This window comes from Stegostoma tigrinum, chromosome 7 (genome assembly GCF_030684315.1).
Source record: "Stegostoma tigrinum isolate sSteTig4 chromosome 7, sSteTig4.hap1, whole genome shotgun sequence".
NCBI lineage: Eukaryota > Metazoa > Chordata > Chondrichthyes > Orectolobiformes > Stegostomatidae > Stegostoma > Stegostoma tigrinum.
Genome location: NC_081360.1, coordinates 10,456,788 through 10,469,109, shown reverse-complemented (window position 1 = coordinate 10,469,109; position 12,322 = coordinate 10,456,788). Strand labels below are relative to the sequence as shown.

Genomic DNA, 12,322 nt, shown 5'->3' with positions numbered 1-12,322 from the left:
TATTTTTCCAGTCTAATTGGGTGTGTCCAGAAGCCAAAGAACTTTGCCTTGTTATAACAACTGGATCCACTATCTCTGCCACCACTTCCTTTAAAATGCTAGGATGTAGGCCATCAGGCCCTTGCAACTTGATGCTTTCACTCCCAATAGCTTGCACACTACTTATACCCTAATGATGATGACTGTTCCATACTCTTTTTCTATAACCTCTGCATGATCTGTTACTACTGGGGTGGTATTAGTGTTCTCCACGGTGAAAACTAAGGCAAAATATCGATTTAGTGTTCTGCCATTTACGTTCCCCACCTATTAACACCTCAGTCTCATCTGTCAAGGAAGCAACATTCACTTTAGCTACTTTCTTTCGTTTTACATATTGATAGAAACTTCTACTATCCATTCCACTAGCTTTCTTTCATAATTTCTTTGCTCTTTTTACTACTTTTTAGGAAATCATCGCTGATCTTTAAAATCTTACAATCTTCCATCCTGCCAGTAATCTTTGCAATAATGGCACAATTTGGTTTTGCTTTCTTGTTCTCTTTAACATCTTTGCTCAGCTGATTGATATTTATTGATATTTATTCTACCTTTTATAATTGTTCTTCTTCCCTGGAATATACATCAGTTGAGAGGAACTGAATATCTCCTTAAACATCTGCGACTGCACATCAACTGTCTTACTTTTTAAACTTCACGTCCAGTCCACCACAGCCAAATCTGTCCTCACTCCTATACAATTATCTTTGTTTAACTCAGAACATTAACATAAGACTCATGTTTCTTGCTAGAATTTCAAACTCAAATTGAGGGCGTGCTAACATAACATGCTAAAATAACAACAGCCAAAGTATAATGAATATTTACAAAAACACCACAAGAAGTTAATTATGCAAACAACATGACAAGTTTTATAACAAAATCAGACAGTCAAGAACACATCTAAGGTGCAGCCATTTCTAAGTTACTACCACAGTAGAAGTCTTTCAGGGAAACCAAGTTCCACAACAGCTTTGAAAAATTTTTCACAAACCAGCATTTCATAGATAACCCTTCCATCCAAACCGAAAGATTCTGAAGAGTAGGACCTTGTGCTGTGAATGCCCATTTAGTAAAAGTGGAAAAAATATAATATGGTTAGAAAGGTTTTATTTGAAATAAACCAAAACATACTTTACCTCTTCATATTGGTAATCCCCTTCACTTTCTTCTGTTATAGTAACCTCTGTATTTAAGTCAAGTTAAGCATCATACTACTACATCAAGTTAACACTTCTTCAACTTTATTCATCATAACTGGATATCAATGTAATTTATCGAGATAATAAATTACTATTCACAGTCTAGACAGGGAATTGTAGCATACTGTAATAGATGTACAATATAGCTACATTGCAAACATTGTCAGAGGTGCAAATCTCAATAAAGGCAGCATGTATATTTTGAAAAGTAGGCGATAAAATGGGTTGATAACATGATAACAATACATACAGATTTTAATAAATGGGTATTTGTCTAAGCAAAACAGTTCCCAGACTCTACCGTGATTTTTTCAAGCAACTGAGCTTAGATATTCTCAGCTGCAAACATCTCCTGTAGGGTTCTAATCAAGATTTTTTAGCCTGGAACTTACAAAATAAAAGCTTTACACTGAGGTAACCTCGTTTTTAACCTTTCTGAACTAACTTTTATCTCTTTAAAAAAAGTTTCACATATCTAACGCCAACCACAACTTAAGCAATTTGAAAAATAATTTCCAAGCAAAAAACAAATAAATAAATTGACTTTCCCAAAGCAGAAAACTAGCAAATACTCCAGAACATTTCATTGTATTGTGAGAGTTTTACAAATGGACAAGCAAATTTCCATTTTCACATCAGGAATCCTTCTCTCTCACTTTCTAAAAAAAGTTAGCTTCAGAAATACTGGCAGTTAACAATTAAATTTCCTCATATACACATATATCAAACCCATATGCTGCTAGTTCAAAATCTAAGCTCTAAAACAAATTTAATTGAAATATATATATAAAACACATACCTCACATCACAAACAGCCCCCAAACGATGAATAAAAATTACGAGTATTTTCGTTACACTTTAAAAATTATACCTACTCTATTTCTATGTCACAGGAACAGAAGTAATATATTGACATTATACATGCAACAAATTACACCATGACCACATTTTGTGTAAGACCATGAGCACCACAGCACTTGGTCTCTTTCACAAGTGCTCCTGATAAAGAAAACTCTGGTGCGGGTGCTTTTCGAAGTAAATGAATGGCTTTCAAGCTATACATTTGGAGAAGTAAACTCCCTTAAAATAATCTTAAAGCTCTTGTCCTGAAATTATTTGAATAAAATCAAAGGATTGTGATCCATACAAACAATAGTATCCTGCATGTTATTGCTGATGGTTATTTCAAAATAATGTACAGTCTATTGAATGTTCTGTATCTCTTTCTCAATTGTTGAATATTTTCATTGATAAATCATCAGTTCATTTGAAATTTAACCATCAGGCCATTTGATCACTATAATGTCAAGTTCCAAGAAAATAGCCCCCACAGCAATGTTGCTGGCATCAGCCAGTTTTGAATTGTTTCTCATAATTTGGTGCAGTCAAACTGGTACAACTGGTCAGCAGCATTCCCTTTTTATTTCTTCTGTGTAGACCTTTAAGTACCACAGTTGCGAAGCTATGATCTTCAATGAGTGAAACATCATTTAACAAATCTATCCCAATGTTAGAATCAAAGAATTAGTGGCTTATATCAGTCAATAAAACTTGCCAATATACTTTCAGAAAGTCAATTTTTTGTGATGAATCATATATATTCCATTTGTTAATACAGTCCTCCAAACTTGGAATGGGAAGTCCATTTTCAACGTCACATTGTTGCAAAATCAATCAACACAGAATCTTTGCAGCACAACAGTTTTTGTACCTATGTGAACCCACTAGATCAAGTCCTATAAAGATGTTGCATGCCCTACATTAACACTAATTGTTTTGCCCAGCTTAATCCCACAATTTGATTTATGATTCTGCAACAGCCTTTGTGAGTCAACAATTATCTGGAAGTTAGGACCTTCATATTATCCAATCTGATTATGCTAGAGAGTTTAGGTTTCTGATTTATTCTCTAAGGGTTCTGATACTTTTAATTCACTTTTTTTTTCCTTTATTCTTTCATGGGATGAGGACATCACTGGCTGGGCAGCAGTTATTGCCTATCTCCTATTGCCCAGAGGGCAGTCAAGACTCAACCACATTACTGTGGGTCTGCAGTCAAATGTAATCCAGACCAGGTAAGGATGGCAGTTTCCTTCTCTAAAGGACATTAGTGAACCAGATGCGTTTTTCCAACGATTGACAATGGATTCATGGTCATCATTAGATTCTTAATTTCAGGGTATCTACTGAATTCAAATTCCACCATCAGCCATGGTGGGATATGAACCTAGGTCCCTGGAACGTTATCTGGGTCTCTCGATTAGAAGTCCAGCAATAATACCACTAGGCCATTGCCTCCCCAGTTGATATAATCATCACTACCAAGTACACTTTTTTGCTGATTATAATCCCTGTTATAACACCCCTAATATGTTAACATGACACACTTGCTGATTCCTCCTTCTGTTTGGATTAGTCACTCTTTAATTCACATATTTGGAGTTCCTTTTTGATTTGAATAAGACTCAGTGAACTTTGCTTTTAACACTTCCCCAGAGACAGGTAACTACACAAATATCTTGAAGTATTTCAAACTTAAGCCTTGTTTAAAAGCCCTAGTTTGCATTGTCTATTGAACACCCTTGAAATGATTCAAGTCAACTCCTATTCTTTAACGAGTTTTTCTCTGGAATTTTAAACATAAGCTGGAAGCATAGACTGACCTTTCAGTTTATCAATTTTTCTTTAATTGATTTAAGTGATTCTTCGCTGCTAATGGCAACTTATAAAGATTTTACTGTATTTCACAAATGCATGTTGCAATAAATTATTAATAATTAGTATGAAACCTTCTTTACAGTCCTAGTTACTCAATTTGCCAGGATACTGGTCCAGGATGGCTTAAGTGACATCCAAGCCACTGGAATAGCTCCCTTCTATGCCATACTGGTGCCAGTGTCCCATGAACTGAAACCCATTCTTCCACATTAATCACTGAGCCACGGATTTAACTCCTTGACTTTATTTACCCTATGCTAGTCTTCACATGGCTCACACAGTATTCTCAGGATTACTACCTTGAAGGTTTTACTTGCTAATTTAGTTCCTAATTATTCAAAATCTTTCAGCCAAATCTCCATTCCATATGTATCAACATTCTCAATACCAATGTAGCCGACGACAATTGGATCCTCCCCCTCCTACTCCATGTTCCTTTCCGCCCTGAGAAAATATCCATAACCCTGGCACCAGGCAGACAACACAACCTCTGAACTCTCGCTTACAAACAGTATCTATGCCTATACTGTTCCCTACCACTATGACATTGTCTTTCTCCAACTGAATGGCTCCATGTACCACTGTACGATGGTTAGCCTTCCTGAAGTCCCTGCTCTCAGCCACAAGAACAAGAGGGGCTAAGGCAGCTCAAAAGCTACCATTGGGTCCCCTACCTGCCTCACCTGCAGACTTAATGTATACATTACATAATATATACATCTACCAAATGTATACGTGAATTTAAATAGGCACAATCATTCAACTACATTTTAAGAAAACTATACACTGCCATGGCAGATGAGTCTTCCTGTTCCTGATCATGGAGCAATCTGAATGACCAAATCTGAGCGACGTGGCAAAAACCTGGAACAAAGTGTCCAGGTACTTTCCACTTCCTGATGTGGAGCAATATCTGCAAAATTCTCTCCCACTGACACTTCAACCACTTGTCCAGCTTTATTACCTACAACTAAGTCCAGGGTCACCCCCTGTCTTTAGGATTTCCTACATTCTAGTTTAAAAAGTTGTGCTGGATGCATTTAAAAATTCTGCTCTTTCTAGACTTTTCACACAATGACTACTGCAGTCAATGTTGAGGAAATTGAAATTCCATCCTATCAGTACCCTGTTACTTGTACACTTCACTGAAATTTGCCCACATATCTGCTCTCATATTTCTTTTGGACTGTTTGAATAGGGTACACTCCCAGCACTGTGACTGCTCCTTTTTAGTGTCATATACAGGCTAGTTTAGTGAGGGCATAACCTTAAGGTTAAAACTAGGATATGCAGGACTGATGACGGGTCCTGACCCAAAAGGTCAACTTTCCTGCTCCTCAGACACTGCTGGACCTGTTGTATTCCTCCAGCTTCAGTGTATCGATTCTGACTTTCACCATCTGTAGTTTTTGCTCCTACAGGCCATTTGACTCCTTGAGTCAGATGTAGGAATTCAATAGGATCACGGACAACATAACTTCCCTCATGTTTAGGGATAGTAGGAACTGCAGAATCTGAGATAACAAGGTGTAGAGCTGGATGAACACAGCAGGCCAAGCAGCATCAGAGGAGCAGGAAGGCTGACGTTTCGGGCCTAGGTCCTTCTTCCTTTTTTTTTTAAAACAAACAATAAAAAACAGGAGACGTCCTTTGCAGGTCTGGGAGAGGGAGGCTCTGAGCTGGGGTATGCTTGATTGTAGAGCCAGGTGATGTTGGCGCATTGCTGCGAGTGTGTGTTTCAGGGAGTCGCAGGTAGAAACGCTTCTGAAGAATCTCAATGTTCTGAATGCAGACATTGTCACGGTTGGGGCCAAATTGGGAAGGCCTGAATGTGGACTGTAGTCCATTGGGGATGATCTGGTTCCGCAGGCAGTTACGAAGAAAGGTGATGTGGCTGTAGTACCTGGATTGCTTCAGGACACGGTCGAGCAGTTTCAAGGCCTAAGAGATTACGAAAGAGTTGTAGTGGAACAGAGATCCACCGAGATTTTTCCGGAGGGAGGAGGGTAACTTCTTCAGGGTAGGCATCCTTTGAAGAGGTTTCGCAGTGGGGTTAAAATTGTTTCAGAGATAGTAGGAACTGCAGATGCTGGAGAATTTGAGATAACCAAGTCTAGAGCTGGATGAACACAGCAGACCGAGCAGCAGAGGAGCAGGAAGGCTGGCGTTTCAGGCCCAGACCCTTCCTGTCTCATGCCTTCCCTCATGTTTACTTTCCTACCCTTTCCTGAAACTCTTAATTTCCCAACGGATAAAGAATCTCTCTTAGTCTTAAGTATACATGCTGTGACAAAGAGTTCCAAAAACAGGGAAGAAACTTCTCCCCATCTCTCAAATTATCTTAATTGGTCTTAAATTGGTACCCTTTTATTCTGAGGCTACACACTCTGGCCCTAGACCCTGTACGTTTTAATGAGATCACCTTTGACATTTGTTGTAGAAGGATTCTTTGACCTCGCTTCTATTTAAAAAAAACATACATAGAAGTAACCAATATCCTCCATTTTGAAATCAAAATGCTTATATATTTAAATTATATACCTTTCATCACAAAATTATAATTATAACCTGGTCCCAATGATTTGGAGTTAAAGACAGGCAGGCAGAAATTACATTGTTGTGTTCCAGTTATTAACATCAAGTTTTCGGAATCGGATACCTCATATTTTCTCAAATTAATGCTTGAGTCAAGCATTTTTAGTCCATTTTCCCCCTTATCCTTTTCTATAACTAACCTCAATATTATGATGCCAACATCATTAATCCGAAGACACAACCTGTCTGTAAACCAGAAATTTCTGAAGAAGGATCCCGACCTGAAACGTCAGCTTTCCTGCCTCTCTGACGCTTCTTGGCCTGCTGTGTTCATCCAGCTTCACACCGTATTATCTCAGATTCTCCAGCATTGGCAGTTCCTAATATCTCTGTCTGTAAACCACTTCATTTCCCAGGACTATGTTTACATATTTTGATTTCAAATTTCTACCTAATGTATGTGAATTTAAATATGCATAATTGTACAACTATGTTTTAAGAAAACAATACATTGCACGGCAGTTACAGCCTTATACTGCACTGTAAATTTTATTGAGAACAATTTTCTTTTGAAATGCAATTAAGCAATGAAACAAATCAAGTTGCCTCCTTTAGCACTGCACAGCAAACAAACTGATCCATAAATTCCCCTCTGTCAGAATTATAATCACTGCGCTATTAAATATTAAAGTGATCAGTCTTCCATTACCACTAAAATTCATGGGTTTTAATATAAAATCTATTACATAAAATATCCTGAAAAAATGATCAATTTTCTTACTATATTAAATTTTCAACTGTTATAAACCACAATTTGCAAATAATCACAAGAATTGAATTGATAGGTTTGATTTTGCCCAGTTACGGAAAATACGAAGACTAAGGATGCCTTATGGACATACTGTTTAAGCAGAAAGGATTTTTTCATTATTGCTTGTGATGAAATCAATTAAAATTTGCGCTGTGCCTAAGTTATATATTGCAACCAACAATTTCAATTTTCATTTGCTAAGCAGAGAATAATGCTGATATTGATTATCAAAAACAGTAAACCTTCTAAGCAGAATTGAATAAATAACCCATGCTGTTGCAATATCAGATCCTCTATTGCTGCTTTGTAATTGTATAGATTATTTTTGATTAGGACCCAGTTTCAGGATAACAGACTAGCTTCAATAGAGCACTGATCCAAAAAGTTGAAGGATGATACTAAAGATAATCTAATAAGGCTAAGCGTCATTTCATTATCTATTAAGATGAAATAACCAAAAATTCTTTGGCTCTAGCATCAGAACAGTACCAACAAGGTGAGTTTACTTCACATTCCAGCTGGTAGACTCAAGGTCTGTGTATGAAAAGCAATGGCAAACTACCATTAACTAAAAAAAAGCCAAGAAATTGGCACAGGGTGAAGTATCAGCAAACTGAGTCAAGGACCTGCCTTCTGGCATTGCACATATGACAATAACATGTCAGGTTTTTTGAGCGGAGGCAGAGTGAAATTGGGAACTGGTGCACAAATTCATTGCAGAATTGTAAAATGCATGCAAATATCTGTAGTTACATGGCAAGCTCTTAATGACAACCATGCTATCATTGTGAAAATGTGTTTATACACAAGGATGAATAATGAGATCTATTATCCCTAATATCCAAGAAACCAATGAAGGAGTACTAAAGATAGCCTTTAAAAAATATATAACCTTGACTAGATTCACACCCAAACCTTGGGGTTCAGTTTCTAGTACCATCATTTTTGTATATTTCACTCTCAAAATGTGGTCAAATTGTCCTTATGCAATGTATTTTTTTGTAAGCATTCTTATTTCACCAAGTTACAATACAACAATGCTAACACTCTTACTGCAGTGTTTGTGATCATTTATTTCCACACCTGCAAATGTGACATGGTGACATTGTCGAGTGCGCAGATATTTACCAGGATGTTGCCCAAGCTGGTTTTAGTTATGAAGACTGTTTGGGTAGATTGGGTTTGGTTTTCTTGAACCAGAGGAGACCGAGGAGGGACATGATTGAGATGTATAAAATAACAAGGGGTACAGAGAGGAAAACACTTTTCTCCTTGGTAGACAGCTTAATGATCAGGGGCATAAATTTAAAGTTTGGGACACAAGGTTTGAAGGGGATGTGGTAAAAAATGTTTTCACCCAGAGGGTGGTGAGAGTCTGAAACTCATTGGCTGCAAGGGTGGTAGAAGCTGGAACCCTCTGAACAAAAAAAAATTAGATGTGCACTTCTGATGCCAAGGTATACAAGACTGTGAGTTATGTGCTGGAAAACGGGATTAACTAGGTAATTGTTTTTGACCAGTGCTAACTCGATGGGTCAAAAGGCCTTTTACTTCACTGCAGACCTCCATCATTCTGTAAGCGCACAGTAAAATTCACGGGACATTTCCAACTCTTACATTTTAAAAAAAAAATCTGGAACAGCAATCCAGCTAGGCCCCATTCTCTTTAGGTGTTTATTCAATATCTTTGGAAAGTCACAATTAAACCTATCAGCATTCTTTGCAGGTTTGCGTTCCAGATCATAACTGCTCCCTGGATAAAACAAATCTTTTCCTCATTTGATCGTTGGCTCCTTACCAATCACTTTACAACTGCCTTCTCCGGCTCTTTATACCTTCTACCAAAGAGAACATGTATTCCCTACTCGGTTCAGAGCACCTCGTGATTTTAACTACTTAATTAAACCTCCTCTACAACTCTAATTTAGGGCTGTTATTCGGCAGTACGTTGTTGTAACTTAAGATAAAACAAAGAACTGCGGGTGCTGGCGATCTGAAAGAAATAAAAACAAATAGCTGGAGAAACTGAGCAGGTTCTAGCTCTAAGGAATTGTCACCGGAATCGAAAGGTTTAACTCTTATCTCTACGCGGATGCTGCTGGACCCGCTGAGTTTCTCCAGCGATTTCTGGTGACGTTGTCCCAAATTGCTGGGGAGAGCACAGTCAAGAAAAAGTGCGGTGGTGGCAAATAAGGTCATGACCGCACGGCTCAATCCGACCTGGATCGCACCATCCACCCAGTAAAAAGTGGCGTTAGTACATAAGTATGACATTCCGGTTGATAATGCAGCTCCGTGAGTGTACTTTTTTGGGGGAAGCAAAATGATGCGAAGCAGGCCGCTTCGTTACCGATTGGAGAAATATAGACAAGGTGCTGATAGCGCGTATCCGATGTGACCAGCCACCCATTCGGGGCCACGCGCTCAGTTCCTAACGGATTCGCGTTCCACTGACAACGGCAAAACGGTTTCAGCGCGAGGTACAGGCTACCCACCCTTCACGCATGAGCAGATACTGAGATTTCACACGTTTCATTTTTTTTGCGGGCGGTGTATGAAACTGCGCGGAAAAAGTGGGAAGCCAATTTGCAGACTTCCAACGCATGTTTACAGTTGTCACTTTCAAAACAAAAAAATAGGCAGCGACACTGGCCACCTCTGCTCTGCCCGGCCCGGCCCGGCCCATGCCACTGAAACGCAACCACCCTGTTCTGTTTAAAGGATACGCTGCAGGTAGAAAGTGCCGTCCTCCTGCTCCTCCGACATTACCGCGTTGAGTTATCGTTTACTCGTGTGCCGTTGCCATTGACACCGCCGCCGCTCTCGCGAATCCTCCTGCGAGAGTTCGTCGGTAGTGGGCGTCCCGTTGCTATGGAAACCACGCCCCAGACAGCGAGGAGAGATTCCCTCCCTCTCGCCTCAAACCCAACACCAAAATAAAAACTGAGCCATCCTCCCACCCCCACCCGGCAGGGGTTTATTTCTTGACTCAAATGAATCAGACCCTTTTATAAATTGAAGTTTTCGCGAAAGAAGGAAAACACAATTCTGCCGTTCTGTTTATAAAATAATCCATTTCTACTGAAATGCGTTTATCTATTTTGAAATGTCCAGTCGAAACTGACGTCCTCCCATCCCCTTCTTTGAGGCAGAAGTGAAGAAAATGGCTTTAATAATCGGGATTCAGATGTCATCCGTTTATCTTTTTTCGAACAAAAATTAAAGGCAGCGGCGGCCTGTGGCACCTTCAGGGCGTGGATTAATGGTACCGGCCGGAGGCTAATCTAATTCGCCGAGGGAAATGCAGCTTTAGGTTCGGGGAGGTAAGAGATGCTGTATGAGTGATTTCAATGAAACCTTTATGTTTTAATTCTCGTCGCTGACTCCGGCTTCCAGAGGCTGCGCCCCTAGGGAGGATTTTCTAAAACCCCCGCCCCCATCTCTCTAACCCGGGGTTCAAACAGCAGCAACCCCCTCCCCTGGTATATGTGTCCCGCATTGTCAGTTGTTGCTTGCTTTTTCAGGAGTTTTGAAGGATTGAAATGTTCGTTCGTTATTGCTCGCCCATGGCACCTTAGGCGGCTTCCGCACTTTTGTTTACGTTTAAATGAAAGGCATCCAGTACCAATAGTGCGCAGCTTTGGTCCCTCCCGCTCTCAGCTTCATTGGGTTGTCGCTGTTGTGGAAACGGCGAGGAAAGCAGGAAATGCTTATCTTAACGGTGGCATCCACAATGTGCATGTCCGTGTTTTATTTTCCAAATTAAAGAATAGCACACCCGGCTAATTACTAATACTCAAAGCGAAACCACGTTTCAGACTTTCCCCGTATTTATTTCGGCTGCAGACTCCTCATTTATTCAGTAATAACAGTAAGCGGGGAGCCTGACGACCGAAGTAAGGATACGTTCAGATCCTTTTTCTTGACTACGGACCCTTAAACGAAAATGTGTAGCTGGGTATTATTACGTAGCGCACTAAAAAAATTTAAATGGAACTGCTTCCCGATATTAAAATTATCAGTTTAACTCAACGTAAAGTAAAAATTGATGTTGTAGTATTCCCAGATTGCATTTAATACAGCAAAACTTAACAGGGCTCCCTTCGATCCACGGAGGGGCAGTGTTCTCCGTTGTTTTGGCGTACACTTTTTCCGAAATGTGGTTCAACAAAGTGAATGGTCCCACTGCAACTGATTAGGATTTGGATTGATTTTATTGTCACTTGTTCCGAAATACAATGAACAGTTCTGTTTACGAACGATACAGGCAGATCACAGCAAGCAAAGAATATATAGGTTATATTACTTGAGGCTTGAGCCCATTCACAGTCTGATAACGGCCGGAAAGAAGCTGTTTCTTAACCTGCTTGTACGTGTGTTCAGGCTTCTATATTTGGTTCACTTTATTTGGTTCTCCTTTTAATTATTTTTCGAAAGAAAATTGTTCTTTATAAAGTCCACGGTGTTGCAGTCTAAGCGTTTAAAACTGCTGTGGCAGTATATTATTTTCTTAAAATGGAGTTGAATGATCATATGTATTTAAATTCAAATATAGTTGGGCAAATACTTGAAATCGAATAATCTCAACAATATCTCAGAATTTACGCAGATTTTTTTTCCCCTAAAGGTTAAGTGAACTTTATACAGGCTGCTTTTAGCTGGTTCTTGCAAGCACATTTGACTGCCGTTAATATTATCTGAATCCTCAATCAAAGAATGACTCAATTAAGGGCGCCTAACAGGCGTTCGCCAATTCTAAACGATGGCTGGAAAATTAATTTGGGGAGTAACGTTTTTGTGATTGGTAACTTTCAATGGCGAAAATTACATTTATTTACCCGCGTATAATAGTTAATAAAATCGTGAAACTGATCTTGTCAAATCTGGATCACAGAATTGATATGAAGCTATAGTCAATCGGAACCTCACTTCTCAAGAAGTTTTAAGGTTTTTTTCCACCTACAAGTTTCCTGTCTTTCGATGTGCAGATTAGTTAACTGATAGCAATAATTTTCAA

The 12,322-nt window shown here is 39.1% G+C and overlaps 2 protein-coding genes across 5 annotated transcripts in view; one reads left to right on the top strand and one right to left on the bottom strand.

Moving 5' to 3' along the window:
* The window catches only part of LOC125453945 (sperm-associated antigen 16 protein), an 825,922-nt gene extending 815,756 nt beyond the window's left edge, over positions 1 to 10,166 (bottom strand). For all 4 annotated transcript variants that reach the window (XM_059647037.1, XM_059647038.1, XM_059647039.1 and 1 more), the window contains exons 1-2: positions 10,032 to 10,166; positions 1,179 to 1,225 (exon numbers count right to left, since the gene is read on the bottom strand). In XM_059647037.1, coding sequence (XP_059503020.1) covers positions 1,179 to 1,225; positions 10,032 to 10,071 — 87 coding nt within the window. In that variant the 5' untranslated portion in view covers positions 10,072 to 10,166. The remainder of the gene's footprint in view (positions 1 to 1,178; positions 1,226 to 10,031) is intronic.
* A 31-nt stretch (positions 10,167 to 10,197) lies between these two features.
* The window catches only part of LOC125453796 (zinc finger protein Helios-like), a 231,551-nt gene continuing 229,426 nt past the window's right edge, over positions 10,198 to 12,322 (top strand). Inside the window, exon 1 of the mRNA XM_059647043.1 lies at positions 10,198 to 10,628. The gene's annotated coding sequence lies outside the window, so the exon portion shown is untranslated. The remainder of the gene's footprint in view (positions 10,629 to 12,322) is intronic.